Consider the following 27854-nt stretch of genomic DNA (forward strand, 5'->3'; position numbering starts at 1 on the left):
TTGCATAAACAATACAACTTCCTGTCCTGCGCAATACCTACCGACTCTGGCTGTCAGAGAAGAATATTTTTGATTGTAAGGGTACGGTTTGAATCTTAGACCATCTTGCTTCTAGTATTATCTGATATGTTTTTACTAACCACTATTTGTAGTATAGATAATTACTTTAGTGATTTATGAGTTTACTGTACGAAATAAATTTCGGATGAAATAATTTAGCGATATCAAATGCAGATCAATTTAAGTTGTACAAATTAATTTGATACTGGCAAATTGTGGATGTTTGATAACTTATGAAGTTGTTTTACAATATTTCTTACATGTTATATACTCTAAATTATACTTCTATATAGGAAAATCTCTGTTTGCTTCCAATACCGATGGTAGCTATAGTTGCTGCTTCCCAGATTGTAGCCCGAATTACCTCGTTATTCTGTTTTCTTTAGCTATTAGATTTTGATGTAAGTTTATGCACAGGTTCCTGTGGACATGATCATATCCACTCCCCTCAGTTTTCCAAAACAATACTACAGTACTTATAGAATAACTACAACCATTTTCATAGAATAACTACAACCATTTTCATTTAATTACTTGTTTAAACTATCCATATTCATCTTTAAACGTAAAAGAAGAGCCAGTATTTTGCCCGATTGAGATATTTATGAAGTATACTTTTATACTAACAATAAGGTTGGCAATATTTTGCCCGATTGAGATATTTATGAAGTATACTTTTATACTAACAATAAGGTTGGCAACATGGAAAATTACTCTAGATAACCCCTTTGAAACTCAAATAGATCACGAATAGATCAAAACTCGTAATGTATTGATATATCTTATGCACCATGATACTGACCATCACTTCTAAGAGCTAATAATTCAACATCTCAAAGTAGGCATAAATTAGGGCTATCTCCACAGAAGTGAATTCGGGTGTGCCTTCCTCCTCCAACATCGGTTAACAGCATTTATTTTCTACAATGTGGATATGATAACCATACCCATTCAATATTCGGAGGAAAATAGCGTCAAAATAAAACAAATTGGAAATATTCTATCATGTCAACAAATAGCATTTAAGATTAACATATAATTATATTTTAAAGCTTAAACAAATAAGCAAATAGTCATGCCATTTTATTGACCTTTATATTTATTACCATGTGTAAAGAAATTGGTTCACTCAAACAAGGTTTCATACAACACAAATTCTGAGCCTCTAATTGCAATGTCATGGCAGTTTGTTACTGGACATTTTTTAACCTTAAAATTGGGAAAAAGTAATAGTATTTTGGCATTTGGAATGGTGCCAATTCTATTTTAAGGAAGAAAAGTGAAGGTGAATTGGTGGTTAGTACAAAGTCGTGGTATTTTGTTTCATTTAATGGTGCGTACCTGTAGCGAAATGAGTAATTAAATAAAATGGTTATATTAATTTTATTTTATTTTTTTATTGTAAACTTGGAGTTGTGTATATGATCATGCACCCTGCATTTTTGTGATTTTGCTTTCAGTTTCATGTTTCGAGGAGTGCATATCTAGTGTATTCTTTAACCACATTTGAACAGAAGATCTTGTGGATGTAACCATGGCCTCGGCTACTGTTGAACAAAATTCTGGTAACCATGCCAACTCAACGGATATGAAAGCTGGGTAAAGAATTTTAATGAATCTCCTTATCCCATTAACTAGTTTTAATTTTTTTATGTCAACTACTTAATCTTCAAAATGTTTACATTGTGTAAAAGACCACTTAATGAAAAGCATCATGGTGACCTGGCAGGCAACACTAAATGATGTTGACAACGAGCCTTGTACCAGCAAAACAATGACGTTTGATAAATTTCAAATTTAGCATTGTCAAAAATGAATTCTCCGCTTCTCTACAAGCCCTTGGCAGATTTAGTGCGATTTTCGTAGCCTCAACTTTCAGCATATGATTGGACGCAGGGAAAGTCCACTGCTCAATCAGAGAACGTGTTACGTCAGTCAGATCACGTGCAAAACAAAGGAATTTAAATACCTACAACTGTCACTCGGCCATGTATCAAATACATATCCAAACCAATGATGCCACATGCGCAGTTCAGACTCGTATCTGCGTAAAAAAGTGCATTTTATGTACTACAGTACCGTACCATAAGTTTAATATCAAACATCTCTTGTAATTCGTTTTTATGTTCTATTTATCCCAGATTTAGACAATTGCGTCAGAGCTATTTTCCTCAATTTGGAATTCACCTTACACACGTGGGGTTATTTTTAGACGTAGACTCGACTACATATATTTCATGGGTTCGCACCTGATTTCTTTTTCAAGTATGCAGTTAAGAGATAGTTAAATTTATTATTGATATTTTGAATGATTTGCATACCACATTGCGTTACTCTCTGAGCGCAACCATTTCTAAACAACTTTTAAACAGTAGTTGAAACACGCATATTCCTTGGATAAGCATGATGTAATCCAAACAGGGTTGTTTTCCATCCTCTGGAGGGCGCCACTCAAAGCTACGAAAATCGCACTAAATCTGCCAAGGGTTTGTAGAGAAGCGGAGCGGATCGTAAAGCCTTGGCTAGCGAAGATGAGAGAGGGCAAGCAAAACGATTTTCAAAAGTGGCCTAATTTCCAGGAATTTTCCATAGGAATTTGGGAATTGTCCCCGTCTCTTTGGATTTGGAATTTTACAATCAAAGTCTGTTGACTTAAAGTTTAAGAAATTAGCATTTTCCGTCGATTAACAAGTAATAAAACTCAATCAAATCACACCTTTTATTTCATTGCTTTTAAAATTAACTCATTCTCAAAAGAGTTCTGAAATGATACTGCACAAATATACAATAACTCATTTTATTGCTTATTCTTGAAAATATTGATTTTTTGCCCTCAAGATCGAATATTGGGGGGGGGGGGGGGGGCATATTGTTTTTGTCCCTTCTGTAATTCTGTCTGAAACTTTAACCTTGCTAATAACTTTTGAACAGTAAGTGATAGAACTTAGATATTTCACATGAGTATTCCTTGTGACAAGACCTTTCGGTTGGTACTAAACCTTTTGACCTTGACATTTGACCTACTTTTTACCAAAATTGACATTGGTCATTACTTCTAAATGGTAAATATTAGAGCTTTCGTATTGTACATGAACATTTCTTGTGACAAGATCTTTCTACTGGTACCAAGATATTTGTCCTTGTGACCTTGGCCATCTTTGGACTTGGCCATTGTCGGGGGCATTTGTGTTTCACAAACACATCTTGGTTTTTTTTTTCATTAAAAAGAAATGAATTAGGAATGGGGCCTAATATTACTCCTGCATGTCGAAAGCAAAAGTTGAAAATGAAATGTAACTCATGATGGATGCGTTCCATTGATGTGCACAACAAAAATGAATCGATGAAAATGATTTAAGTCTTCATAGTTATTGTAATTTGTGTTAAAAATTCGTTTCTCTTGTATTCAGAGATCTAGCTGGATGGAAGGCAAAGCTTAATCTCCCACCAAAGGACTTGAGAGTCAAAACCACTGTAAGTTATAAACTACAAGACAACCCAGTCAATATAGTTCATGCTAGAAGGTTATGTGACTTTTTACATGAATGTTTTGAATTGCGCAACAAAAGTGAAGTGCTATAATTATATTTGATTAATGTTATATGCAATACTAAATTGCATACATACATTTTGATGTCACAGGTACATTCAAATATATATACTTGTAATTACATATATGTATATGAACTGTAAGTATTTAGTATATTTTCATTAAACACTACCCACCATAAATAAGTATACACATAAGCTTGTTACACATTTTGACATGAAATATATTCAATGTAATGAAAAAGAGCTGAATTCACTGTGTATAACTTTCAATTTATAACAACAAAATTATCAGTTAAGGGTACAACTTCAATATATGCGAAACAATTAATGAACTTTCAATATTTTTGGCAAAGTCTGTTAAATTGTGATATTGGTTTATTTACTGTGAAAAATCAAAGGGTCCTGTAAAAGTACACATCAAATACACAATAATATGTATTAGTACATAATTATACCCCCCGCAACAAGTTGTGGGGGGGGTATACTGGAATCGGGTTGTCCGTCTGTCTGTAGACGCAATGGTTTCCGGGCTCTAAAGCGTTATCCTTTCCACCTACCGTCACCATATCATACATATGGACTACCCATGGGTTGAAGATGTTCCCTATCGATTTTGGGGTCAAAAGGTCAAAGGTAACGCGCACTGGACATCGAAGTAGCAATATGGTTTCCGGGCTCTAAAGCGTTATCCTTTCCACCTACAGTCACCATATCATACATATGGACTACCCATGGGATGAAGATGTTCCCTATCGATTTTGGGGTCAAAGGTCACGCGCACTGGACATCGAAGTAGCAATATGGTTCGGTTTGTCATGCCATTTGTTTTTTGCACTCAGAAAAGAGGTAGTTTATACCTATTACCAACACCCTTTGGAAGATTGGGGTAAGCGGGGGGTATTCTTAGTGAGCATTGCTCACAGTACCTCTTGTTTGAAATGGTTTCAAGTTGAAAGTTTGCATAATAGCTCTTTTTAATAAATTCAGAAAATGGAGTATTTTAATTTTTTTTTTTAAAAGGATATAGAAAGTTAAAAGCCTAACATTATCTATTTATATGTAAGAGCTATGTATTTTGCATTGAAAAATCTGTATCAATGATGTAACCCATTATTTTATATGTGAAAGTAACTTATTTTGGCGAGTGTATACTTATTTATGGTGGGCCGTGTACATCTCATATTGTGTAACATATCTTTATGCAAACATGCATGGTGAATCAATAAATAAATTGGATGATTACGAATATGATGTCCTGAAATTTTATTCATCAACCATTCTTCTTTTGTGTGAAGTGTAAAAAAAAATCTTGATCACTGAATGTGTTTTGAGCAGAGCTAAGGCCATCATCGAAAATATTTTTGTTTGATGTACTCCAACCCACATTTTTCAAGGTGGGTCGGTAGGTAGGTTGGTTTTTTTTTTTCTTGAACATCATATTTTATAATATTTTCTTTTAAAATAAGGAGAATTTTCTATTTTTCAAGGGAACAAATAAAAATGAAATTTTAAATTGCCGGAAAAAAATGATCGGGTAGGAGCAAATTTGACGGGTCGGTCGGAGTACATCAAACAAATAAATTTTTATTTTTGGTCCAAGATTATCATGAAAAATGTGTTAGAATTCAAGACACTCAACTTTTCTTTTTCTATTTGCTACCTATGTTAATGGTATCAATACCTTTTTAATTTGGGAGAAATCAAAGTAGTAGTACAACAACACGGGAATTTTCATGTAAAAAAAATAACTAAGTATTGAAATGAATGCTGAATAAACCATATTTTGAAGAATAAAAGCAATGCAATATATATATTGAAAAAAATCTTGCCAGTACATTGTTCTGGTTCTTATCCTAAACCAAAGTGATTTGTTCATGGTCAAAATCACTAGTAAGGCCAATTTTTTTTTTTAAATTTGTTTACGGATTTCAGAATTTTCAAATCCGTTCAGAGGAGGTAAAAAAAAAAAAGTTCAAATGATAAAATGTTAAGTAATAAAAATGAACTTGATTTGAGGTCAATGTTTTATTATCAACTTTAATATTCTCTTCACTGTCAACTTAAGACGGTGGTATATAGCGACTATTGTGCACCTTGGCAACAATGCTGTTTCCTTTAAAAATGTTATTAGCCGGGTTGCAATGAAGTTGAACTCGGCTATTGGTTTGGTGATGCGGGCGGGCGGTTGGGTGTCAACAATTGGTTTCCGGATGATCAAGGTCACAGTGACCAAATATGAATAAAAATTTCAGAAATATTTGATTTCCGGATGATAACTCGGAAAGTTTAAATCCGAATCAAATGATTTGTTATGTACCAGGTAAGGAAGACCCCTATTGATTTTGGAGAAAATAGGTCAAAGGTCAAGGTCACAGTGACCGAAAATGGATTTAAAATTCCCCCCCCCCCCCCCCCCCCCCCCCAAAAAAATTGGTTTCTGGAGGATAACTCGGGGAAAAAAATTTAATTTGAATCAAATGAAACTTGGATATATTGTTGGATACCAGCAAAGCAAGGCCCCTATTGATTTTGGAGAAAAATGTCAAAGGTCAAGGTCACAGTGACCGTAAATAGATTGAAAACTTCAGACAAATATGGTTTCAGGACAGTAACTCGAAAAGTTTAAAACTGAATTTAGTTCTTCACAATTATAAATATGCCACATCATTCCTGACTTTACAATGTATCCCATGCAACTCGGCTCATGCACCCCTGGGTGCATACATTGATTTTTTGTTTATTAGATTAACTTTCTATCATTATTAAATGTCCATTGTTTACCGTTTAGTTATGTAAATCCCAAAATAAAAGATCCACATCGTTTTTCCATTCAAAAGATGGCATCCATGACATATATATAGGGACGCACTAATCACCTGAAGTACTAAAATCCTGACTGACCTTACCAAGCATATATTTTGTCTAAAAATTTACTTTTAAGTTTTAAAGTCTTATTTATGAAGTCAAAGTTATAAATAAAATTCATAAAGCCTATAAACATTTATTCAAAAATTCTGAATTTTATATAGGTCAGATCAATTTATTGTTGGTAGTCAATAAATTTTATACAATGAATGAATTCAATAATGTTAAATATGTTTTCAACCTCCTTCAATATATGAAGAATTACACATATTAATTATGAAGAATATTTCTTTAAAATTCATTAATAAGAATTTAAAAGGGTATCCTCGGCAAAATGTATGCATGGTAAGGTCAGGTAAAGTTATACTTGTTTAGGTGATTAGTGCAACCCAACGTACATCATGGATGCCATCTGAAAAGAAGTGTTTGTTTTTATTTTGGGATTTACATATCTAAATGGTATGCAATGCATAACTAATGCTAAATAGAAGTTAGTTTCATAAACAGATAACTTATTGGAAGCAAAAAGCATTGTTACTAAGGTGCAGAATAATTGTTAGCACCGGCTGAAGTTGACTGATATTCTACACATGAATATTATGGACTGTCCCGAGATTTCGACGGAGGCGTCTGTCCAAATATCCAGTCAAGCAGAATCTATTTTCTTTTCTTTTTTTTCTTTTTTCTTTCTTTTTTTTCTTTTTCTTTTTTTTCTTTTTGTGAAAAGGAAAAATTACAGCGTCGGAAATATAAAAAGGAGTGAAAATCCATTTTATTTTTTTCCAACATCCCAAAAAATCAGTACCGCGGATCCGTAAACCAACTCAATAAAAAAAAGGGGGGGGGGCCTAAATGATAAAAAAAAAAAGGTCTGGGCTACAACTTAATGATAAGACCTAATTGTCATAATTCCTGAATCAAAGCAAAACTAAGGTCATGGTTAGTGAAATTGTGAAGATCCAAGACATTTCTCTTAGCCTTAACTTAATAATGCAGAGTTTCTGAAAATTATTTTGGTAGAGTAATGTTCAATAAAATTTTATTCAGATTTGTAGAATGTTACAGCACATTTCATTGTACAGGCTGATGAAATTTTTTATTTGTCAAGTTTATTGGATTTGGATTTCACAAATGTTGTTTTTATGACTAGACCATGTGTCATGAGCTTGGAATGAAAGAAAGTGCATTCATGATTGACAAAAGCTCAAGATCATTGGTAGGAAGTCGTTTAAAATATTTGTCCCATGTCATGATGTTTTTTGTGGAAAAGACATTGGAATATCATATTTTACAAAAGGGTTGCATTTGACCAGACTGTGTATTATATTAAACCCAGAACTTGCTCATTTTGCCAGGAATTGGATGACTGATGTTTTAGATTAATAAAAAAGAAGTTATGATTAAAGAAACATTAAAAGAAGTGATGCCAATTTTAGTCATAAAAAGCCAATGACATTCCAGTTGTCAGATGGCTCTCGTTGCACCATTAACATGCAAGGCCAAAATTAAAAATAGCTTTGTTTCCCGCACCCGACCGACCGTGTGAAAACGTTGCGACCGAATTTTTTTTTTTGGTCATTGGACGTTCTTTTTTTTTTTTAAACCGGATCTTGACCGGAATCGTTCTGTATATTATTTTGAGCCTTGGAGTTATTTCCCTTGTACAGAATTCTGTGGATAACCGGAACTACTCGGCTATTTCCAACACACAAAGTATGGACAAAAGCGGAGTTGCTCCGAAAGAGAAATTTTTACGATCAAACAGTCATAATTTGAAAACATGGCGAAGTTCGCCATGTTTTCTGTCACAATTTTTAGGGATGACCGTGAGATCATAACCAAAACTATTCGAAAGATAAATCTGAGCAATACATCGGAAAACGTCCTTTCATCGTTTAAATGTTTATACGAAATCCGTTCAACATTATAAATTTATACGCAATCTTGATAGCACTGTAACGTTAACAAATATTTACTACCATAACTAAAAGTTTCTTATTGTATATGCTTACAAACCCTTACAACATCTAAACTTACAACATATAAATTTACAAACGTTAATAATTATTATATTAAACTTAATTTTACAGCATTCTAATGAACTTTTGGCATTAAATAACGTATGGACTCCGTGGCCGAGTGGTTAGAGCGTTGGGCTCAAGATCACACGGCCTACCATCTATATGTGCGCGGTTACGAATCCTGCTTACGCCCCAAAAAAAATTCTTTCTTTCTTTCCCTCCTTTCTCTTTATATGAATACGGATATGTCCATATGTATGGATTACAATTATTATTATATTATGTGTATATATCTGTGCATATGTAAATGTGTGTTTATATGTAAATTATTATGCTGTAATATCACGGGTATACATTAATTTTAAAATCAATTATTATAGCCATTAATATAGTCATTAATTTAGTCTATGTCATACTAATTTGTTATATGAACTAACTCATTAACTTCTTTTACTTTATTATTTTATTACGATATACATCTTTAGTTTACATACATAATACATACTATCGAATAAGAGTTAGGGAGCCATGTCGTGCTATATTAGCTGGATCTAGCTACAGAAACATGGTACAGGGTATGAGATGTAGCACCTGATGACCTCAAAATTCTTGCCTAATGACGATCTCAAAATTGTTGTATGGCATAATTTATGATTAATAACTAATAACTAGTAGCACTCTATTATCAAAATTTTCTTTGGCGACCCTACCCTAATTCTTTTCTCAAATCTGTATATATTTTAGTTATTTCACATGTATATACATACCTACATCCCTATTACTATTTCCTGTTACTAATATTACGAATTATTACCTTCTATTAAAATCCAAATAAATATTAAATATTCTGTTATTTATAAAAAAAAAAATATATAATATATTAAAGAGACACTACAGCTCATTTTGCGCAAAAATCATGAAATGACAATTTTCCCAGCGCTTTCTCAATTTTTGTTGCATTGTTGAAAGTATGAACTTTGCGAAAATAACACTTATCTAAAGTTAAAAATTATCGTTTAAACGTAAAAATTAATACTTTTTGATGGCCTATACACAAAATATCGAGTCTCCTCCTTTCAGTCTTCATACGCATGCGCATAGACAGTAAACAGTGCAGCATGTCGTCCAGAGAGAGAAAGTGTAGTTGATAGATCTAGAATTTTGACAGATTCTGTGAGAAAAGAGGTAAAATTAGAATGAGATAAAACTCATACGTGAAATAAAATTTACCTTGGTATCAGTTTGACCGTTGGAAAACAAAGAGCTCGGAGAAACACATGTAACTCAGTGGCGGATCTAGGATTTCCGAAGAGGGGTGTGAAAGTAAAAGATTAGCCAAAGTAATCGGCCATTCTGGTGCAAAATTTGGATTTTCATTCACAATCTGTGGGGTAAAAAGGGAGGGGGATCCTGGCCCCCTAAATCTGCCATTGAGACTAGCTGCGAAGACACCACGTTTAAAAGTAATGCTATTTTTATCTGAACACGACAAGTGTTAGTTGTAAAAACATCGGTCAGTGGGAACATGGAAGGTTTCTGTTGAAATAATGATTTATAATTACTTATTAATAAGGAACAGGGAATAATCTTATACTTGAAAGGTGAGTGTGGACCCCCTTGAAGGGGAATTTAAATAATTTCCTACAGAACACCTTTGCTGTCATTCAAAACCACGTGATGTAAATAAGCATTCAAAAGTCCGAGTCAGCATGAAGAAACCTTTGAATTCCGAACGATCTTCAAAGCGCAGTTGAGAGTAAATTGATGCATCCCAATTGTTCAAAATTGTCAGTATCGATATGAAATTTATCATTTTATCAATACATGGTTTTAAAAAGACTTTATTAAAATGTGGAAAATGAGCTGTAGTGTCTCTTTAAACATAAATTATTATTAAAATTATTAAATAAATCAAATAAAAATTATTATAATAAATTTTCTTTATCAATTTTATTACTCATTTATAAGTTACTTCTTTATTTAATTATGATTTATGACATATGACCACATGTATGTGTCTGGCCATCAAAAGACAGTACCACAGTCATTAGACGTGTTGGTACACGATGGTCCTTATTTATTTATATTTATTTATTTTTAAACCATGCGACAACCCATACGTCCCATACGAAGCATATGTATGTTACTACAACACACTTCCAACTTCACCATGTTGATGCATTTGGGAGGTGTTGGAGGGTGAGGCTGGATCGCAATGAGATGGATAGTATTATGGCAGATAATACAGTCACCAATCGGTTAACGATATATAGTTAACCAATCCTACGAATATCAAACAAACTACACTGTCATGAAACCATATATGAATGCTTTGGACAAACATTCAATTAGGAAAGAAAAAAATCTACCGACCGACCGACCCATGTTGAAAATGGCGGGTCGGGTGCGGGAAACGAAGATATTTTTAAGGATGGCCCAAGCGACTGTCAAGACCATGTGCCACATGTCATGACAAGTTGGTTATTAAAGACCACCTGTAGATTCTTAACACTTTAATCATAAGGATAAATTTGTATTCGGGGTGTAAGTGCATTGATTTAAAATAAATTTAATGCTTCTATTTTAGGATGTCACAAACACCAAAGGTAACGAGTTTGAAGATTTCTGTTTAAAACGAGAGCTTCTGATGGGGATATTTGAGAAGGGCTGGGAGAAGCCTTCTCCAATTCAGGAGGCCAGCATTCCTATTGCTTTAACAGGAAGAGACGTTCTAGCCCGTGCTAAAAATGGTACAGGAAAGACTGGAGCCTATACAATTCCAATTCTGGAAAAGGCGGACCCCAGCAGAGATGAAGTTCAGTGTAAGTCTTCATAGAAAATCACGGGGTACCATCATTCTCTCAGAGGTGAAGTGTTTGGTGGGTTGCTTTTTTTTTTAGCCGAGTTGCAACGTAGTTGAACTCGGCTATTGGTTTGGTGATGCGGGCGGTTGGGTGTCAACAATTGGTTTCCGGATGATAACTCAAAAAGTTTACAATCTAATCAAATGAAACTTTGATATATTGTTGGGTACCAGGTAAGGAAGACCCCTATTGATTTTGGAGAAAAATTGTCAAAGGTCAAGGTCACTGACCAAAAATGGAATGAAAATTTCAGAAAAATTTGGTTTCCGGATGATAACTCAGAAAGTTTAAATCCGAATCAAATGATACTTAAAGATATTGTTATGTACCAGGTAAGGAAGACCTCTATTGATTTTGGAGAAATTGGGTCAAAGGTCAAGGTCACAGTGACCGAAAATAGATTTAAAATTCCAAAAAAAATTAGTTTCCGGAGAATAACTTGAAATTTTTTATTTGAATCAAATGAAACTTGGTTATATTGTTGGATACCAGCAAAGCAAGGCCCCTTTTGATTTTGGAGGTCAAAGGTCAAGGTCACAGTGACCAAAAATAGATTGAAAACTTCAGACAAATATGGTTTCTGGACAGTAACTTGAAAAGTTTAAAACTGAAATTAGTTCTTCACAATTATAAATATGCCACATCATTCCTGACTTTACAATGCATCCCATGCAACTTGGCTTATGCACCCCTGGGTGCATATATTGATTTATTTATTTTTTTTATTGCTTGTTTGTCAAGAGATGCATGTTGGATATTTTAGCAGAATAGTAAATTTGAGACTTTTTAACAAAAAGTGTGATTGGTGACTATTTTAAAACATAAATGTTAAAAAGAATCCAGATCTTTTAAAAAGGACAGTTTGCAATAAGATATTATTCATTTACAGCTCTTGTTATTGTGCCAACAAGAGAGTTAGCCCTCCAAACCAGTCAGATCTGTATTGAGATCTGCAAACACTTAGGGCTGAAGGTTATGGTGACAACGGGAGGAACAAATCTAAAGGATGATATCATGAGGCTGTATGACCCAGGTAATGAACAAATCTAAAGGACGATATCATGAGGCTGTATGACCCAGGTAATGAACAAATCTAAAGGACGATATCATGAGGCTGTATGACCCAGGTAATGAACAAATCTAAAGGACGATATCATGAGGCTGTATGACCCAGGTAATGAACAAATCTAAAGGACGATATCATGAGGCTGTATGACCCAGGTAATGAACAAATCTAAAGGACGATATCATGAGGCTGTATGACCCAGGTAATGAACAAATCTAAAGGACGATATCATGAGGCTGTATGACCCAGGTAATGAACAAATCTAAAGGATTATGCTGTAAATTCCTATATACACACACACAAGGAATCTGTTATCACTTCAAATAGCAAGAAGCACCACTTGCAAAATAGAATGACTTGTTTTTAATTTTTATATATTGCTAAAATAAATACGTCTTGATTACAAGTTTATTCGTGTATTCATGTTCTCACAGTTTGACATCTATTATGGGATATTTACTATACACGTAAAGTCAGGGATCTACAGGATATGACCAAATAATAACCAGAATTAAAGGATAATATGAAGTTCAATGAATGGAGTAGTGAAATATTTTAACCACAGACTGTTATACAAAATTTGTTCCTTAAAATATGTGTGTTGATTTCAGTACATGTGATTATTGCCACTCCTGGAAGAATCCTGGACCTGATGAACAAGAATCTAGTCAAAATTGGTAAATGTGGGATGCTTGTCCTGGATGAGGTAAAGGCAGAAAAGGTTTTAGTGAAGACCTTAAGTCTGTAAGATATTTTGCTATTTTTCTACATTATTTATGCATGGTATTTGGTTTACAGTACATATTTAATGTTGCTGGGATGTATTTATATAAACTTAATGAATTATGCATGGACTAGAGCTTAAAGTTGAGAGGAAGGCATATCCCAGTTTGTATTACCTATTATCTGTTTTGTATGCGTTTAAAATCGTTAAAGGAATTTCACCAAAATCTGAACGGATCTTGATGTCAGATAATTATGTACTTTCTAAATATTACATGTCTATAGAAATAAAGTTATTACAAGCAGAACAAGGCCTGAAGTCTGTTAACATGTATACTGAATAAGAGGAAATTTAGGAGGAGGAAAAAACCAGGCAAATATGTGTATTGTACGATTTAATTTCAGGCTGATAAACTGCTGTCTCAAGACTTCAAAGGAATGCTAGACCACATCATTGCTCATCTTCCCCACGATCGGCAGATCCTTTTATATTCTGCTACTTTTCCTTTGACTGTTGAGCAATTTATGGTGAGTATACATTCCACCCTTCAACAGGTGATTCTAGCTGTATTCTGCTACATTTCAGATTCCTTTGTCTGTGGAAACAATTTAAGGTAAATATCTAATTTTTATGGGGAAGACAGTTTTGAATGCTTTCAAAACTTTCTCAGCAAACCAAATTCCACACTACATCAAATGACATTAAGCAGTACACGCTTCGTGCTGAAGATTTCTTAATACACATGGATGCTGATAACATTAAGATTTTACCAGTTCTGCTTCTGAGACGGAAATGCAGACACCAACCAGTTCCGACAACTGGATTCACCATGTGTGTGCATGTGCATCCAGCTCACCTCGTGTCTGAACTAAGACTGTGTAATAGGGATAGGCTAGGTGATGAGTCCTGACCAACAAACTTCATAATCCAAGATGAAACTGGTTAGAATCGGTTGGGGGGGGGGGGGGGGGGGGGGTAATTTCATTGATAGCTATAGTGTTATAATACCATTGTGATGGAGATCTCTTGAAATGATGAAAACTTTTTACCAGTTCTGCTTCTGAGACAGAAATGCAGACACCAACCACTTCTGACAAGATCTCCTTTAGGGTCCCACCTGACATTTCTATCATTGTTTCAAAAACTATTAATTATCTCATTGGTTTATATGAAGAGTTCTTGCATGTAGTCATATTAATATACTTAATATCTCGGCCTGGTTAACTTGGTGGTTAGATCACTCAACTAGTAATGAAAGTGGTGTAATTTCTTATCAATCCAATGGTTTCTCTCCGCTTGAAGGTCTTCTTTGCTAAATGTAACTTAGTAATGTCCATTTTCACAACCTTCTGTAATTCATAAGAATTAGCTTTACGTTTTTATTAGCCACAACCAGGAACTATAAAAATATGTTAACTCTAAAAGAGACCTGGTAATATACCCAAGTCTTTTTGCAGAGACATTGCATGTGTCCTTAAAGAATATATGATAGATCTGTATTTCTTATCAAATGAGAAAGAAAGGATTAAATGCATCTTATAAAAATCAAACAATTTGAAATTATTTTTGCAAATTATACATTTGAATTCAATCATGTCATTGAATTTCATGTTGGAATAAACTTGAATTTGTCCTCCTGACTTTCTAATTATACCCATTGTTTTTGGAGTTTTTAACTATTGTGACCAACAAATCCTTTGAAGGCTGCTTTAGTCAGCTTGTGCTTTCAGAAAGAAATGGGATAGTTTTGAGCTTTATGTTGGAAAACTTTCAAAAATGTCAAGAACAAAATAGTAATTTTAGTTAAATATTAAAGATTCCTTGTGAAGTGTAGACTCAAGTTTGTGCACATCCTGAGCAATGCAGACCACTGACTCCTTGTGTTGGCTATTTTCAGTGACTGTAGGTTATTGTACTATCCATCACATTTATTATGGTGTAGTTGAGATTATGATTCACATTGGTCAACATAGAAATTGTAAAATGTAGAATTTCTTTTATTAGTAACCTTGATATGATGAAAACTTTTTACCAGTTCTGCTTCTGAGAGAGAAATGCAGACACCAACCGCTTCTGACAAGGTTCTATTTAGTCTACTGTATTCCAAATGAAAGGGGAAGGAGGAAGAGGTCCAAAATATATTGGAGTATCGCATAGTATTTACCAAATCTAATTACTGTGTATATATTTCCCTGACCTTACCAAGTTTAAATATACTTGTAAAAAGTAAATCTTGTGACAGCAATACTGAATTTATTTCATAGCATATAAAAAATATTCTTTGCAAATTTGGCAGGCTGATAATCTCTTTGTGAAATGAGAGTTTTTAGCCTAGAATAAGTCAATCACAACTTATGATCAGACATGATTTTTCTTCGCTCGAAAGCGAAATTCCGCTTTCCGGACTGGAAAAATCCATTCTCTATATAATGATTCCGCTTCCGGAAATTTCTAGTTTTCTTAATAAATTTCACTGTTTACAAATGTTATTTTCCGCAATGAATATCTGGTTTTGACTTTGGATTTTACATAGCGGTCAGTATTTCCTCATTGTATTCTTGTCATTGATTGGTTGAATCATTATGGTATAGCCCAATCAGCAGAATGAACACTGATTGTAAACACATGGGCCTTACAAAAATGTCCTTAAAAGTAGGACAAAGAGATGATAGTAATGTTTAAGGCCATAGACAAGGTCCAGCTTATAAAGAACCTTTCAGTCAAGTGTTGGAAAATTTGCATAGGACCTTTGCCCCTTCATGCAATCGGGTATATTTAAAAATGAAATCTATTTTTAATATATACACATTCTATTTTCATTTCTGTTATAAAGACGTACTCTATCAAGATTCATGTACATTTTGATCACAACTGCAATGTATCTATTATTACAATTTGTAAAGGTACCAAATTCATAAACAATGATTAACTTATGGTGATGGAGATCTCTTGAAATGATGAAAACTCTTTACCAGTTCTGCTTCTGAGACAGAAATGCAGACACCAACCACTTCTGACATGATCTCTTTAAAGCTCATTACAGATCAGTTTCTTATCAAATTAAAAAGAAAGAATTGAATTATTAAAGAAAATCAAATGGTTTTTACAAGTTACATAGTGAGTAAACCAATGTTAAAACAAAATACAAAAACTGGGGGGGGGGTTGAATTTGATTTATTTATTTTTTAAATCTTGTATTTACCCTCATTGATTTTCAGAGTATTATTTTGTGTGACCAACAGAAAGCCTTTGCAGGTCACTTAACTGTCAACTAACAATCTCAGGAGGCAAGGAACCAGAATTAAAAAGATTTAAATTGTTACATTGAAAAATATTCAAAAATCCCTCTCTCAAAAACCCCATAGGTAATTAATTACAATATGTTGATCTAATTTACAAGCTTCCTCACCAAGTGTAGATTTCAGGTATATTCACACCATTACGACATTGCCTGTATAGCCCAAATTGAGATTATAAAATTTTACACAAGAAAATACATTTGGTGAGGTAAACAATATTAGGGAGTGATTGTAAATATGATTGGTCAAGGTAGAAAATGTGAAATCTCAAATTGTTAGAAAAAATAACCTTGATATGATGAAAACTTTTTACCAGTTCTGCTTCTGAGAGAAAAATGCAGACACCAACCGCTTCTGACAAGGTTCTATTTAGTCTACTGTATTCCAAATGAAAGGGGAAGGAGGAAGAGGTCCAAAATATATTGGAGTATCGCATAGTATTTACCAAATCTAATTACTGTGTATATATTTCCCTGACCGTACCAAGTTTAAATATACTTGTAAAAAGTAAATCTTGTGACAGCAATACTGAATTTATTTCATAGCATATAAAAAATATTCTTTGCAAATTTGGCAGGCTAATCTCTTTGTAAAATGAGAGTTTTTAGCCTAGATTAAGTCAATCACAACTTATGATCAGACATGATTTTTCTTCGCTCTAAAGCGGAATTCCGCTTTCCGGACTGAAAAAATCCATTCTCTATATAATGATTCCGCTTCCGGAAATTTCTAGTTTTCTCAATAAATTTCACTGTTTACAAATGTTATTTTCCGCAATGAATATCTGGTTTTGACTTTGGATTTTACATAGCGGTCAGTATTTCCTCATTGTATTCTTGTCATTGATTGGTTGAATCATTATGGTATAGCCCAATCAGCAGAATGAACACTGATTGTAAACACATGGGCCTTACAAAAATGTCCTTAAAAGTAGGACAAAGAGATGATAGTAATGTTTAAGGCCATAGACAAGGTCCAGCTTATAAAGAACCTTTCAGTCAAGTGTTGGAAAATTTGCATAGGACCTTTGCCCCTTCATGCAATCGGGTATATTTAAAAATGAAATCTATTTTTAATATATACACATTCTATTTTCATTTCTGTTATAAAGACGTACTCTATCAAGATTCATGTACATTTTGATCACAACTGCAATGTATCTATTATTACAATTTGTAAAGGTACCAAATGCATAAACAATGATTAACTTATGGTGATGGAGATCTCTTGAAATGATGAAAACTCTTTACCAGTTCTGCTTCTGAGACAGAAATGCAGACACCAACCACTTCTGACATTATCTCTTTAAAGCTCATTACAGATCAGTTTCTTATCAAATTAAAAAGAAAGAATTGAATTATTAAAGAAAATCAAATGGTTTTTACAAGTTACATAGTGAGTAAACCAATGTTAAAACAAAATACAAAAACTGGGGGGGGGGGGGGGGGGGGGGTTGAATTTGATTTATTTATTTTTTAAATCTTGTATTTACCCTCATTGTACTCCTCATTGATTTTCAGAGTATTATTTTGTGTGACCAACAGAAAGCCTTTGCAGGTCACTTAACTGTCAACTAACAATCTCAGGAGGCAAGGAACCAGAATTAAAAAGATTTAAATTGTTACATTGAAAAATATTCAAAAATCCCTCTCTCAAAAACCCCATAGGTAATTAATTACAATATGTTGATCTAATTTACAAGCTTCCTCACCAAGTGTAGATTTCAGGTATATTCACACCATTACGACATTGCCTGTATAGCCCAAATTGAGATTATAAAATTTTACACAAGAAAATACATTTGGTGAGGTAAACAATATTAGGGAGTGATTGTAAATATGATTGGTCAAGGTAGAAAATGTGAAATCTCAAATTGTTAGAAAAATAACCTTGATATGATGAAAACTTTTTACCAGTTCTGCTTCTGAGAGAAAAATGCAGACACCAACCACTTCTGACAAGGTTCTATTTAGTCTACTGTATTCCAAATGAAAGGGGAAGGGAGGAGGTGGTCCAGAATATATTGGTAGTATTGCAGAGTATTTAGCAAAATTTGACTACTGATTACATTTCTCTGACCTTGCCAAGTTAGAACACACTCATCTGAAGTTAATCTAGTGAAAGCAATACTTGAATTTATGTCATACTGTATGAAAAATATTATTTGAAAATTTGACGGGCTAATTACTTTTTGGCCAAGTTGCAACAAAGTCAATCTCGGCTTGTGATGTGGTGAATTGTATCATTTCAATATGTAGACTTTACTGATGAAACTCGACATGATCAATCTTCACAGGCTTGCAGATAACCACTCGCCCACTCTCGTGTGAGTAAATTTTCCGGTAGGCTAATTAAAATTGAGTTTCGGTTCTCCCACATGGCAAGCGATATATTTTCACAGGATGTACAATCGTTGATATAACTATTACTTTCTACTTTCATTTCTTATTCTGACAAACAATTATCTGATAATGAGTTATTGTAATTGCTTTTAAAGTGACACTTGAAGTATTGGTAAAGCAGCAGGTGGTATTCTATTAATGGGGTGACAAACCTCCAAAAATGAAAAAGATTATTTTGACCAAGATGAAAAGAAAAATCAAGAATTTTTTCTAGAAAGTGGACTAAGGGCAAGCGGTATGCTTTGCACGTGGTAAGAAAATACGACAATAGCACTGCTATAATTTCAAAATCAAATCTTTGAAGTCAGTGCACTTCATACAAAGTTGACATGATCGTAAAACACGAAGAAACTAAGTCATAGATGATCCAAAGAAATTGTTCAGGGATTAAGAAACCGGTTGAACAATCAGAACCTGCAAACATTCTCATTAAACTTAACAAAAACAACACTGAAAAGTATATGGAAAACATCTTGCAATGGAAAAAGAAATGGCATATAATTGATGAAATTTTGAAGACCATAGATACAAGTGTGTTTTGTTGTGGTGACATATAGGGATCACTATCCGTCGTCTGGCGGCGGCGGCGGCGTCACAAAAAAATTCTGTCAGTTTTCTCAAGAACCACATGGGGCAACTCCCTGATATTTGGCACAGAGCATCAGTGTGGCCAACTGTATTGTGTAAGACATTTTCGAATCTGTCGCTTATCAACTTCCTGTTTGCCGGGACTTCGAATTTTTTACAGCAAAAAAATTTCTGTCACAGTTTTCTCAAGAACCACATGGGGCAACTCCCTGATATTTGGCACAGAGCATCAGTGTGGCCAACTGTATTGTGTAAGACATTTTCGAATTTGTCGCTTATCAACTTCCTGTTTAGTGACAAAAACCATTTCAATAATTTACTTTTTCAACATTATACGTGATATATTACATATAGAATGAACTAGCAGGCGACACATGTCTTCCGGGGAAGACTTAATACTGCGTTTTATTAAATTTTTTTAAAAAGTGGGGGCTCCTTGATTTTAATGTGGGTGACTAAATATTTGAAGTTTATTAGCCCACTTATTTTATTTAGAACCCATTTCCAGTGTCCCATGGGGCAATATTGGTCCCGCTAGGACAACCAACTGTAATGTTGTATTGTGATGGAGATCTCTTGAAATGATGAAAACTTTTTACCAGTTCTGCTTCTGAGACAGAAATGCAGACACCAACCACTTCTGACATGATCTCTTTAAAGCTCATTACAGATCAGTTTCTTATCAAATTAAAAAGAAAGAATTATATAAATCTAACAGTTTAATCAAATGTTTTTGCAAGTTACACAGCTGGATTGAACCAATGTTACAACAAGATAAAAAACTTGTTGAATTTGATTTATTTTTTTACCCTCATAGTACTCCCCATTGATTTTAGATTATTACTTTTTTTTATCAGAAAGCCCATTACAATTGTAAAATCTCAGTTTATTAAATGTATAACCTTGATATGATGAAAACTTTTTACCAGTTCTGCTTCTGAGAGAAAAATGCAGACACCAACCACTTCTGACAAGGTTCTATTTAGTCTACTGTATTCCAAATGAAAGGGGAAAGGAGGAAGAGGTCCAAAATATATGGAGTATCACATAGTATTTACCAAATCTAATTACTGTGTATATATTTCCCTGGCCTTACCAAGTTTGAATAAACTTTTCAAAGTAAATCTTGTGAAAGCAATATTTGAGAATTTATGTTATACTGTATGGAATTGTTTGAAAATTTGACAGGCTTATTACTTTTTAGCCAAGTTGCAATAAAGTCAATCTCGGCTTGTGAAATGGTGAATTGTATCATTTCAATATTCAAACTATACTGCTCAAACTCGACGTGATCAATCTTCATGGTGGTTAGAACCCATTTTGAATGTCCCATGGGGGATATTGGTCCCGCTAGGACAACTGTAATGTTGTATTGTGATGGAGATCTCTTGAAATGATGAAAACTTTTACCAGTTCTGCTTCTGAGACAGAAATGCAGACACCAACCACTTCTGATAAGATCTCCTATAAAGCTTTATTACACAGTACAGTTTCTGTTTAAATAATGGCCCCACAGGGCTGCAGTAGAGTTCCAGGTTTTACATTGGAATGTATGGGGAAAATCATTATCATTGTATGTTTAATACATTGTATATTCTTGGAGAGAAAAAATGTGCATTTGCTTTAACAGAGGAAGTATCTGAATAACCCATACGAGATCAACTTGATGGACGAATTGACTCTGAAGGGAGTAACTCAGTATTATGCCTTTGTACAGGAAAAACAAAAGGTCCACTGTCTCAACACTTTATTCTCTAAGGTAAGAAAACAAGACCACATCTGAATTGATTTCTCAGCTAGTGCACGCACTATCCTTCCCTAGAGCCTTCCACTTGATACATTCAAGAATAATCACTTGAAACAGAATCTCAAAAACATGAACACCAGGTTATGTAACAAGATTAGTGAGCAGTACCTCTTGTTGTAACTTTACTTACTTACTTACATAAACACAAAAAAGGACTTGCTTGGCTAAAGTAATTTTAGTAAAGATGTTATTCTGTTTTCTTGCATTTGGAGACTATGATGGTTGTGTTTTGTTTTCAGTTGCAAATTAACCAGTCCATCATCTTTTGTAACTCCACACAAAGAGTAGAACTTCTGGCCAAGAAAATTACTGAGCTGGGTTACTCCTGTTTCTACATTCATGCTAAAATGAACCAGCAGCACAGAAATCGAGTGTTCCATGACTTCAGACAGGGACTGTGCAGGAACCTTGTGTGTTCAGGTAGGCTTTTATACATCTGTCTTTTTACATGCCATATGATGGATAGGCTTTCCCATTTGCCTCTCCATCTGTTGCTTTTGATGTCCGGGTCATATCTTTCACACTGACTACAAAGACTATCAAACCTGCTCAAGGGAAGGGGGGCATGACTTAAGAATAGGTAATGGTGGTCTCCTGTAATAATTTTATGGCTATACTGATACATATTGTGTCCAGCAGATCATAGCTTTTACTGATGCCGAGGGGGGACCAAGTATAATCACTGTTACCTCATTTTGGAATTAACACTGCAGCTTGTGACTTCAAGCATTCAAACAGATATTTATGCATCATTTACATTTAGCTGCAGAGGTGTATTTTATGACCCTAGCAGTGTCCTATATTAAGGGTTAGACTGGATTGAATCTCTCAGTCTATTCCTTACTATAGGACACTGCTAGGATTATTAGATACACCTGTCTGCAACTAAATGTAGGACTTCAAGAGACCATGTGGCATCTTTCATAAATTGATATAATTTCATGGAAAAAAATTTCAGATCTTTTTACCAGAGGTATAGACATTCAGGCAGTAAATGTCGTCATCAACTTTGACTTCCCCAAACATGCCGAGACATATCTCCACAGAATTGGTCGATCAGGGCGATTTGGACACCTGGGAGTTGCCATTAATCTCATTACTTATGATGACAGGTAAGACGTTTTGTCATTAAGATGCTTGCTGATTTGTGAAATCACATCAAATAAAAGAATGACGAACATTCCTTTCAGAGATTGGTAACAGGGTTAAAACTTACTTTATGTTGGTTGAAAGTCTATAACTCTTTCTTTAATAGGTTTTCGTTGCACAAGATTGAAAGTGAATTGGGAACAGAGATTAAACCCATTCCAAAGAACATTGACAAGTCCCTTTACGTGGCAGAATTTCATATGGTGAACGATATTATGGAGGAAAGGGATCCCAACACACAACCGAGTGGACGCTAGAGTGTGTTCCACTTTATCATTGCAGCATTGGTTTTCATATTTTGCATCACAACATGCTGAAACCACTTGTATACTAAAAAACTTTCATTTGTAAGCCTTGAAGAACAACATATCAACTGAACATTGTCAAGGAAGATCAGCATGTAATCTTCATTTCTCATCATAAATGGCATTATTATTTGGAGGTAAAAGTGCACCAGGGGAGACAACTTGTGTTAATGTTAGTTCACCAGGTTTTATCACATTGTGAGTGGGGTTGAAATAATTTGGTGACTAGAAGTAGATTTTTGGTCAATGCATTGTAAATCTGTAAATGTTAAAGGAAGGGAAGAGAGTAACAATTGATGATGGAGTGAGAAAACTCTTTTCATTCAGGTTTGTTTTTGGTTCTGAATGAAGTAGACATAGGACACCATTCAGAATAAATACACTAATGCAAAAGTACTAAACAAATACTGATGAAAATGTGCAAAGCTTGATGATTTTATGGTGAGTGGTTGTCAAGTTTCAAGAGTTTTATAGGAATTAAAAGCGTAACAGAAAGATTAATGTGGTAGAGGAAGTCGGTGTTCATGAAAGCCCTTGATGAATGGGGTTTTATCCATTGTCAATCTTCTGCTCTCTTCCCTAAGAGTTTAATATATTTTTGGTGCAGATGACTGTACAGAAACAGCATAATGAAGTCTGCACACAAGATTCAGCTATTTATTTTTGTTGATCTCAGTGCTGTTGGAAGCATGTATCTGTTTAGCTAGGCATATTCTCTGTATTTACAAATTCTTTCAGAGAATTTTATAGTGAAGAAATTTGCCATTTCATCTAAGCATGCAGAGACAGTATTAAATGCCATGCTAAGTTTAAATTAAGTTTGTTGCATTCATGGAGAGATGTAACTGAGCATTGTCTTTGTATGTTAATGGAAGATTTAAAAAAAAAAAAAAAACTTGATGAATTTTTTAACCCAGTAGGAAGATTAGAGGACAATCTGATTTCAAAGCTAGCGGTTACAGATACAGGCTTCCATCGTAAACATGTGTACATTATTTATATTCATTGTCATGATAATTGTGGTGTCACAAAGTGACAAATTCAGACCCCGAATCAAAAGCAGCCTGCACTTCAGCAGTATTTCATTGTACAGATGTCCTTCCATTTGTGTAGATTTAAGATGTTAATGGTGGGCAAATTCCTCACCTCAGCAAAAAAATATAGAAACTGGTCTTCAGAGTCCTTGTACATAAGACTGAGCTTGGCTCCTGGTGAGCCGGGCCAAAAATGTTGATTGTTTGCATTGACAGAGTGCTTCAATGTGCGTTAAGTAGGCTGGACAAGGTTGTATGTGTAAACTAGTCAAATTTTGTATCTGAAATCCAATATCACCACAGTAATAGACATTTTGTATCTTGTAACAGGGATGTGCAATTTTTGTTCTCATAGTGAAAAGTGTGTTCCTACTGCAAGACTAGTGTCCTGTCCGTCTAGAGAGAGTTCTGATACGTTAAACTGATGGGGGTATTTTTTTTTTTACAAACAAAAAGTTTCTGCTACCTGTATGCATATTGAAGACATGGTCTTGTTGTTTGAGCACATTTCATTAGATCAGCAATGATATGATTTACATGAATATGCCAATGGATAAAACATTGCTGTGTGAGCACATGTAACTGGATCAGCAGGCCGTTACGTTTACATGTTAATTCCAATAGGAAAAGCCTTCCAGTCCAAATTGTTCATGTCCAAAACCTTCTGATGACTGGATATTTGTTTTTATACAAAAAGAAGTGTTAGGAAGAAAGAACAGCAGGAGCACCAGTCTATTCTGTATCAGATGATCTCAGGGTTTAACTGTTAACTGTCAACGAGCGATTGCTGTGTGTATGTTTGTGCTAAAGTGTGCGAGTGTTGTGATCATTTGTGCCTTAAACTTTTCTCTGCATGACATCTGCAGTCAAACTGGGCTTTGACACAAAGGCTTGGAACAAGGGAGCTGTGGCACCACATCAGATAAAAAATTTGACATGTTTGTACATGTTGTAAAGACAATTTATGTAACAATGTGCTCAAATCGTGAGTAAATACTTTATATTTCTGGAGTTGATGCATGCAGAGAATTTAGCAACAAAATTTATTGGAAGGTGATTAAAGACGTTGTGTTTGTTCTACACTGTGTGAGAGGGGAAAAATTGATGGTTTCAACAAAATAGGAAGAAAAGAGACTTCTATGATATTTTGTGTCCACGGATTATTGCACCTTCCTGAGATTGTGTTCCAGACAAGTGTAAATTCCAATAAGGCAAGCATCGTATCCCTAGTGACCTCTCGTACCAGATAGAGACTGGTCTGAAAAGGCAGCTTTCTTATAATGCCAGAGATTTTCAATCTCCTCAACAGGAATAACCTAACACCGAGGAAAGGAAGCATCTGACCAGCCCTGAAGCTGGACCATTCTATAATGCCAAAAGACGACTGCGTTTTTGTTTTCTTCGTTGACTGTGCTATGTTGAGTTCCATTTGTGTGTCTGTTACAATCTTTGTAATTTACGTGCTACCTGTATTATTTTTGTTGGGAGGGGGGTGGAGGTAAGGGGTATTTGTAATGGGAGAATTAGTTACTTTTTTTATTGAAATTTTTTTTACGTTGAGGTGCATAAATTTATTTAAACTGTTTTAAAATTTGTATCAAGTTGTAAACAATTGGGGTAAATTCTGTAGGTAAATGAATAAGTTTAATGGAATTATTTTTGCAGAAGTCAACTGTTTCAAGGAGGTTTCAACTATGCTACATTCCTTCGATTTTATACTGACCAAGGTTCTTTATAATGACAAATTTGCAATATTTATTTATGTATTAGTATTTTTGTGACCTTTGCTAACTTCAGAAATTTTATTTGAAGGTCACATAATTGACAAGTGACAGAATTGGGCAAAGAAATGTTGAATTTAATCATTGATTAGTTGTTGATTTTTGTTTTATGTTTATGTCACTTTGGTTCTTGTTTCTGAATTATGAATATTATAAACAAAATTGTGCAAAAGGAAAAGTTGTAAAAACAGGAACCAAGATGAAAGAATATTTTTTTCCTGGTGTGTGTTCTTTAGTAAATGATTTGTGAATGCAATTTGCTAAAAACTACTTATTCACAGAATTGAAGTAAACGAGTATATCAAATGGAATGACCCAGGAAAAAAATAATTCTTTGGTAAATTTGAACTCTTCAAATTAAAATGTGGGACTTGATGACTAAAATTAAAAGAAGGACATGCTTTGGAGCTGAGCAAAATTTTGGCTTTTATCAGCAAAATTAATAGGGTTGGGGAAATTTGAGATGGGAAGGGATATTCTATTTGGAGTAGATTTGGGGTTATTTTAAAGTTAAATTTTATTGGATATATCTTTCGAATTCTGATGTAAATTAACGTCCCACTTTTGCTCAGACATGTCCTTAGAAATGCAATGGGGCAGAGAATAAACTTCCAACTGGCATGACAATTAGACATTCTGTGAACGACACTCAACAAGAATGCTGTTTCAAATTTTTATGCATGTTCGCAATGTTCTTCCAGAACAATTTTGAATACAATAATTACAATAGAAAATGTTCATAAACAACATAAGATTTTGTGGATCTTCAGAGTATACAATGGTTTGAATGATATAAAGAGCGAAAAAAAGAAAGAAAAGATTACAAAAATAAAATTCTGAAAATTTATTTCGGTGTTATTTGTTGCACCAAAGGAAGAAATAGGGTGGTAGGTTTAAGAAATGTTCTCGAGAACCGCAGGTATTCTCGGCATAGTATGGAAGTCGTCCATTTTCTGTCGATGAAACTAAGGAAGTCTATAGCAATATCGGGGAGGGGGATACGTCACAATGATGGCGTTTTGTTGCAGCTATGTAGCAGGGATAGGAATGAGAATTTTGTCAAACTAAATAGCCTTGAAGAAAAACGTCCATTAAACAAGAATATCCGTTGGTTTGTTGTACATTTTTCACTCACCTGGAAATATTGTCAGTGAAGAGCTGTAAAATTTAGGCCTATGATCGGCGCTGATGGCCATTGAACAAAGAGGGATATTTATCGTGCCACATTTGCTTTGACACGGGACCTCGGGTCTCGTCCGAAGGATCGCCCCATTTAGTCACCTTGCGACAAGCAAAGGGTACTTTGGATCTATTCTAACCCGGAACACACACCCCCCCCCCCCCCCCCCCTCTTAGATTGTTCAGAAGTGTTTGGGGAATGAAAGATTCAAACCACTTCATTCTCATTGCTGTTTAATCCGAGATTCCTCTGACTCTTAACCCCGCTTTTATTTTGTGACTTCTGCGGGGGAGAGTCAGAGCGGACTCCATATTGAAAAGTGGGAATTCAGCGACACCAGCTGGTGTCGCTGCTTTACCTACCTCTTACAACTTTATTTCGCGGATCTATCTTCCAAGACGTGAGAAATCAGTTAACGGAAGATAAATAGATCATGATTAATACGATGCTATCGCCGTTTAAACGGCCCTAACACCGACAAATGGAGCATCACTTGAATTAGGTCGCCGCCTCGCCATTTGATTTCTTTGCGCATGACGTCAGCACATGTAAACACAAAATTCCATCGTTTAAACGGCGATAGCATCGTATTAATCATGATGTATTTGTAGAATAACCTTCCGATAACTGAATCCTCGCGTCTTAGAAGATGGGTCCGCGAAATAAAGTTGTAAGAGGTAGGTAAAGCAGCGACACCAGCTGGTGTCGCTGAATTCCCACTTTTCAATATGGAGTCCGCTCTGACTCTCCCCCGCACATGTCAAATATAAAAGCGGGGGTAAGAGTCAGAGGAATCTCGGATTAATTGCTGTTGTTGATCCGGGATTTCTGCTCTTATTTTTAGCTCGCCTGAGTTTTTCTGATCATCTTTTGCAAGGCGTCTGTCCGTAAACTTTTAATGTTTAAGTGAAGTGCCACACCTACGGTGACCTTTTTTCTGTCGCAGCTTGTCGGTTAAATCATGTCAGATGATTTTTGTCTACTTGTCAAATAAAAAGTAACTAAAATTGCTTTAGCGCCCAAAATGTACCATCATCCACCTAACAACATAATGACCCGACAGGTCCACATGATCCATCTTCGCAAGCCAAGTGTCCGATTCGCTTACTCTCATCCGCATTTGGTACTAATAGAATCCTTCATTAGTACGAGTGTGG

General features: G+C 34.7%; 1 protein-coding gene and 9 non-coding genes across 14 annotated transcripts; all 10 read left to right on the forward strand.

Moving 5' to 3' along the window:
* The first annotated feature begins 11 nt into the window (after positions 1 to 11).
* On the forward strand, positions 12 to 26364 carry LOC125678192 (ATP-dependent RNA helicase me31b-like). 5 transcript variants are annotated; one of them, XM_056155053.1, is made up of 12 exons: positions 19 to 75; positions 1332 to 1393; positions 1521 to 1659; positions 3471 to 3534; positions 11086 to 11320; positions 12252 to 12395; positions 13040 to 13134; positions 13557 to 13679; positions 21072 to 21200; positions 21488 to 21668; positions 22207 to 22360; positions 22504 to 26364. In XM_056155053.1, exons 3-12 carry the CDS (start codon positions 1595 to 1597, stop codon positions 22652 to 22654), a joined length of 1341 nt encoding a protein of 446 aa, XP_056011028.1. In that variant the 5' UTR covers positions 19 to 75; positions 1332 to 1393; positions 1521 to 1594; the 3' UTR covers positions 22655 to 26364. The 5 variants fall into 5 exon arrangements, with proteins under 5 accessions (XP_056011025.1, XP_056011028.1, XP_056011026.1 ...); XM_056155054.1 differs by having other exon boundaries at positions 29 to 669; positions 731 to 1393; XM_056155052.1 differs by having other exon boundaries at positions 31 to 81.
* LOC125682618 (small nucleolar RNA snR61/Z1/Z11) lies at positions 14179 to 14249 on the forward strand. The gene has a single exon (XR_007372624.1). It is a non-coding gene; the product is annotated as a small nucleolar RNA snR61/Z1/Z11 (small nucleolar RNA).
* LOC130052446 (small nucleolar RNA snR61/Z1/Z11) lies at positions 15162 to 15232 on the forward strand. The gene has a single exon (XR_008800800.1). It is a non-coding gene; the product is annotated as a small nucleolar RNA snR61/Z1/Z11 (small nucleolar RNA).
* Positions 16102 to 16172, forward strand: LOC125682621 (small nucleolar RNA snR61/Z1/Z11). Its single transcript, XR_007372627.1, has one exon. It is a non-coding gene; the product is annotated as a small nucleolar RNA snR61/Z1/Z11 (small nucleolar RNA).
* On the forward strand, positions 16742 to 16812 carry LOC125682620 (small nucleolar RNA snR61/Z1/Z11). The gene has a single exon (XR_007372626.1). It is a non-coding gene; the product is annotated as a small nucleolar RNA snR61/Z1/Z11 (small nucleolar RNA).
* On the forward strand, positions 17679 to 17749 carry LOC130052445 (small nucleolar RNA snR61/Z1/Z11). The gene has a single exon (XR_008800799.1). It is a non-coding gene; the product is annotated as a small nucleolar RNA snR61/Z1/Z11 (small nucleolar RNA).
* LOC125682627 (small nucleolar RNA snR61/Z1/Z11) lies at positions 18342 to 18412 on the forward strand. Its single transcript, XR_007372633.1, has one exon. It is a non-coding gene; the product is annotated as a small nucleolar RNA snR61/Z1/Z11 (small nucleolar RNA).
* Positions 20018 to 20088, forward strand: LOC125682617 (small nucleolar RNA snR61/Z1/Z11). The gene has a single exon (XR_007372623.1). It is a non-coding gene; the product is annotated as a small nucleolar RNA snR61/Z1/Z11 (small nucleolar RNA).
* On the forward strand, positions 20345 to 20415 carry LOC125682616 (small nucleolar RNA snR61/Z1/Z11). The gene has a single exon (XR_007372622.1). It is a non-coding gene; the product is annotated as a small nucleolar RNA snR61/Z1/Z11 (small nucleolar RNA).
* Positions 20830 to 20899, forward strand: LOC125682619 (small nucleolar RNA snR61/Z1/Z11). The gene has a single exon (XR_007372625.1). It is a non-coding gene; the product is annotated as a small nucleolar RNA snR61/Z1/Z11 (small nucleolar RNA).
* Positions 26365 to 27854: the final 1490 nt, after the last annotated feature.

This window comes from Ostrea edulis, chromosome 2 (genome assembly GCF_947568905.1).
Source record: "Ostrea edulis chromosome 2, xbOstEdul1.1, whole genome shotgun sequence".
Lineage (NCBI taxonomy): Eukaryota > Metazoa > Mollusca > Bivalvia > Ostreida > Ostreidae > Ostrea > Ostrea edulis.

Bases quoted from the DNA above. Each gene is read 5' to 3' on its own strand.
- LOC125678192 (XM_056155050.1), top strand. From the start codon at position 1,595: ATGGCCTCGGCTACTGTTGAACAAAATTCTGGTAACCATGCCAACTCA. The intron at 1,660-3,470 runs GTAAAGAATTTT...TCTTGTATTCAG, and splicing joins TCAACGGATATGAAAGCTGG to AGATCTAGCTGGATGGAAGG. The intron at 13,680-21,071 runs GTGAGTATACAT...TTGCTTTAACAG, and splicing joins TGACTGTTGAGCAATTTATG to AGGAAGTATCTGAATAACCC.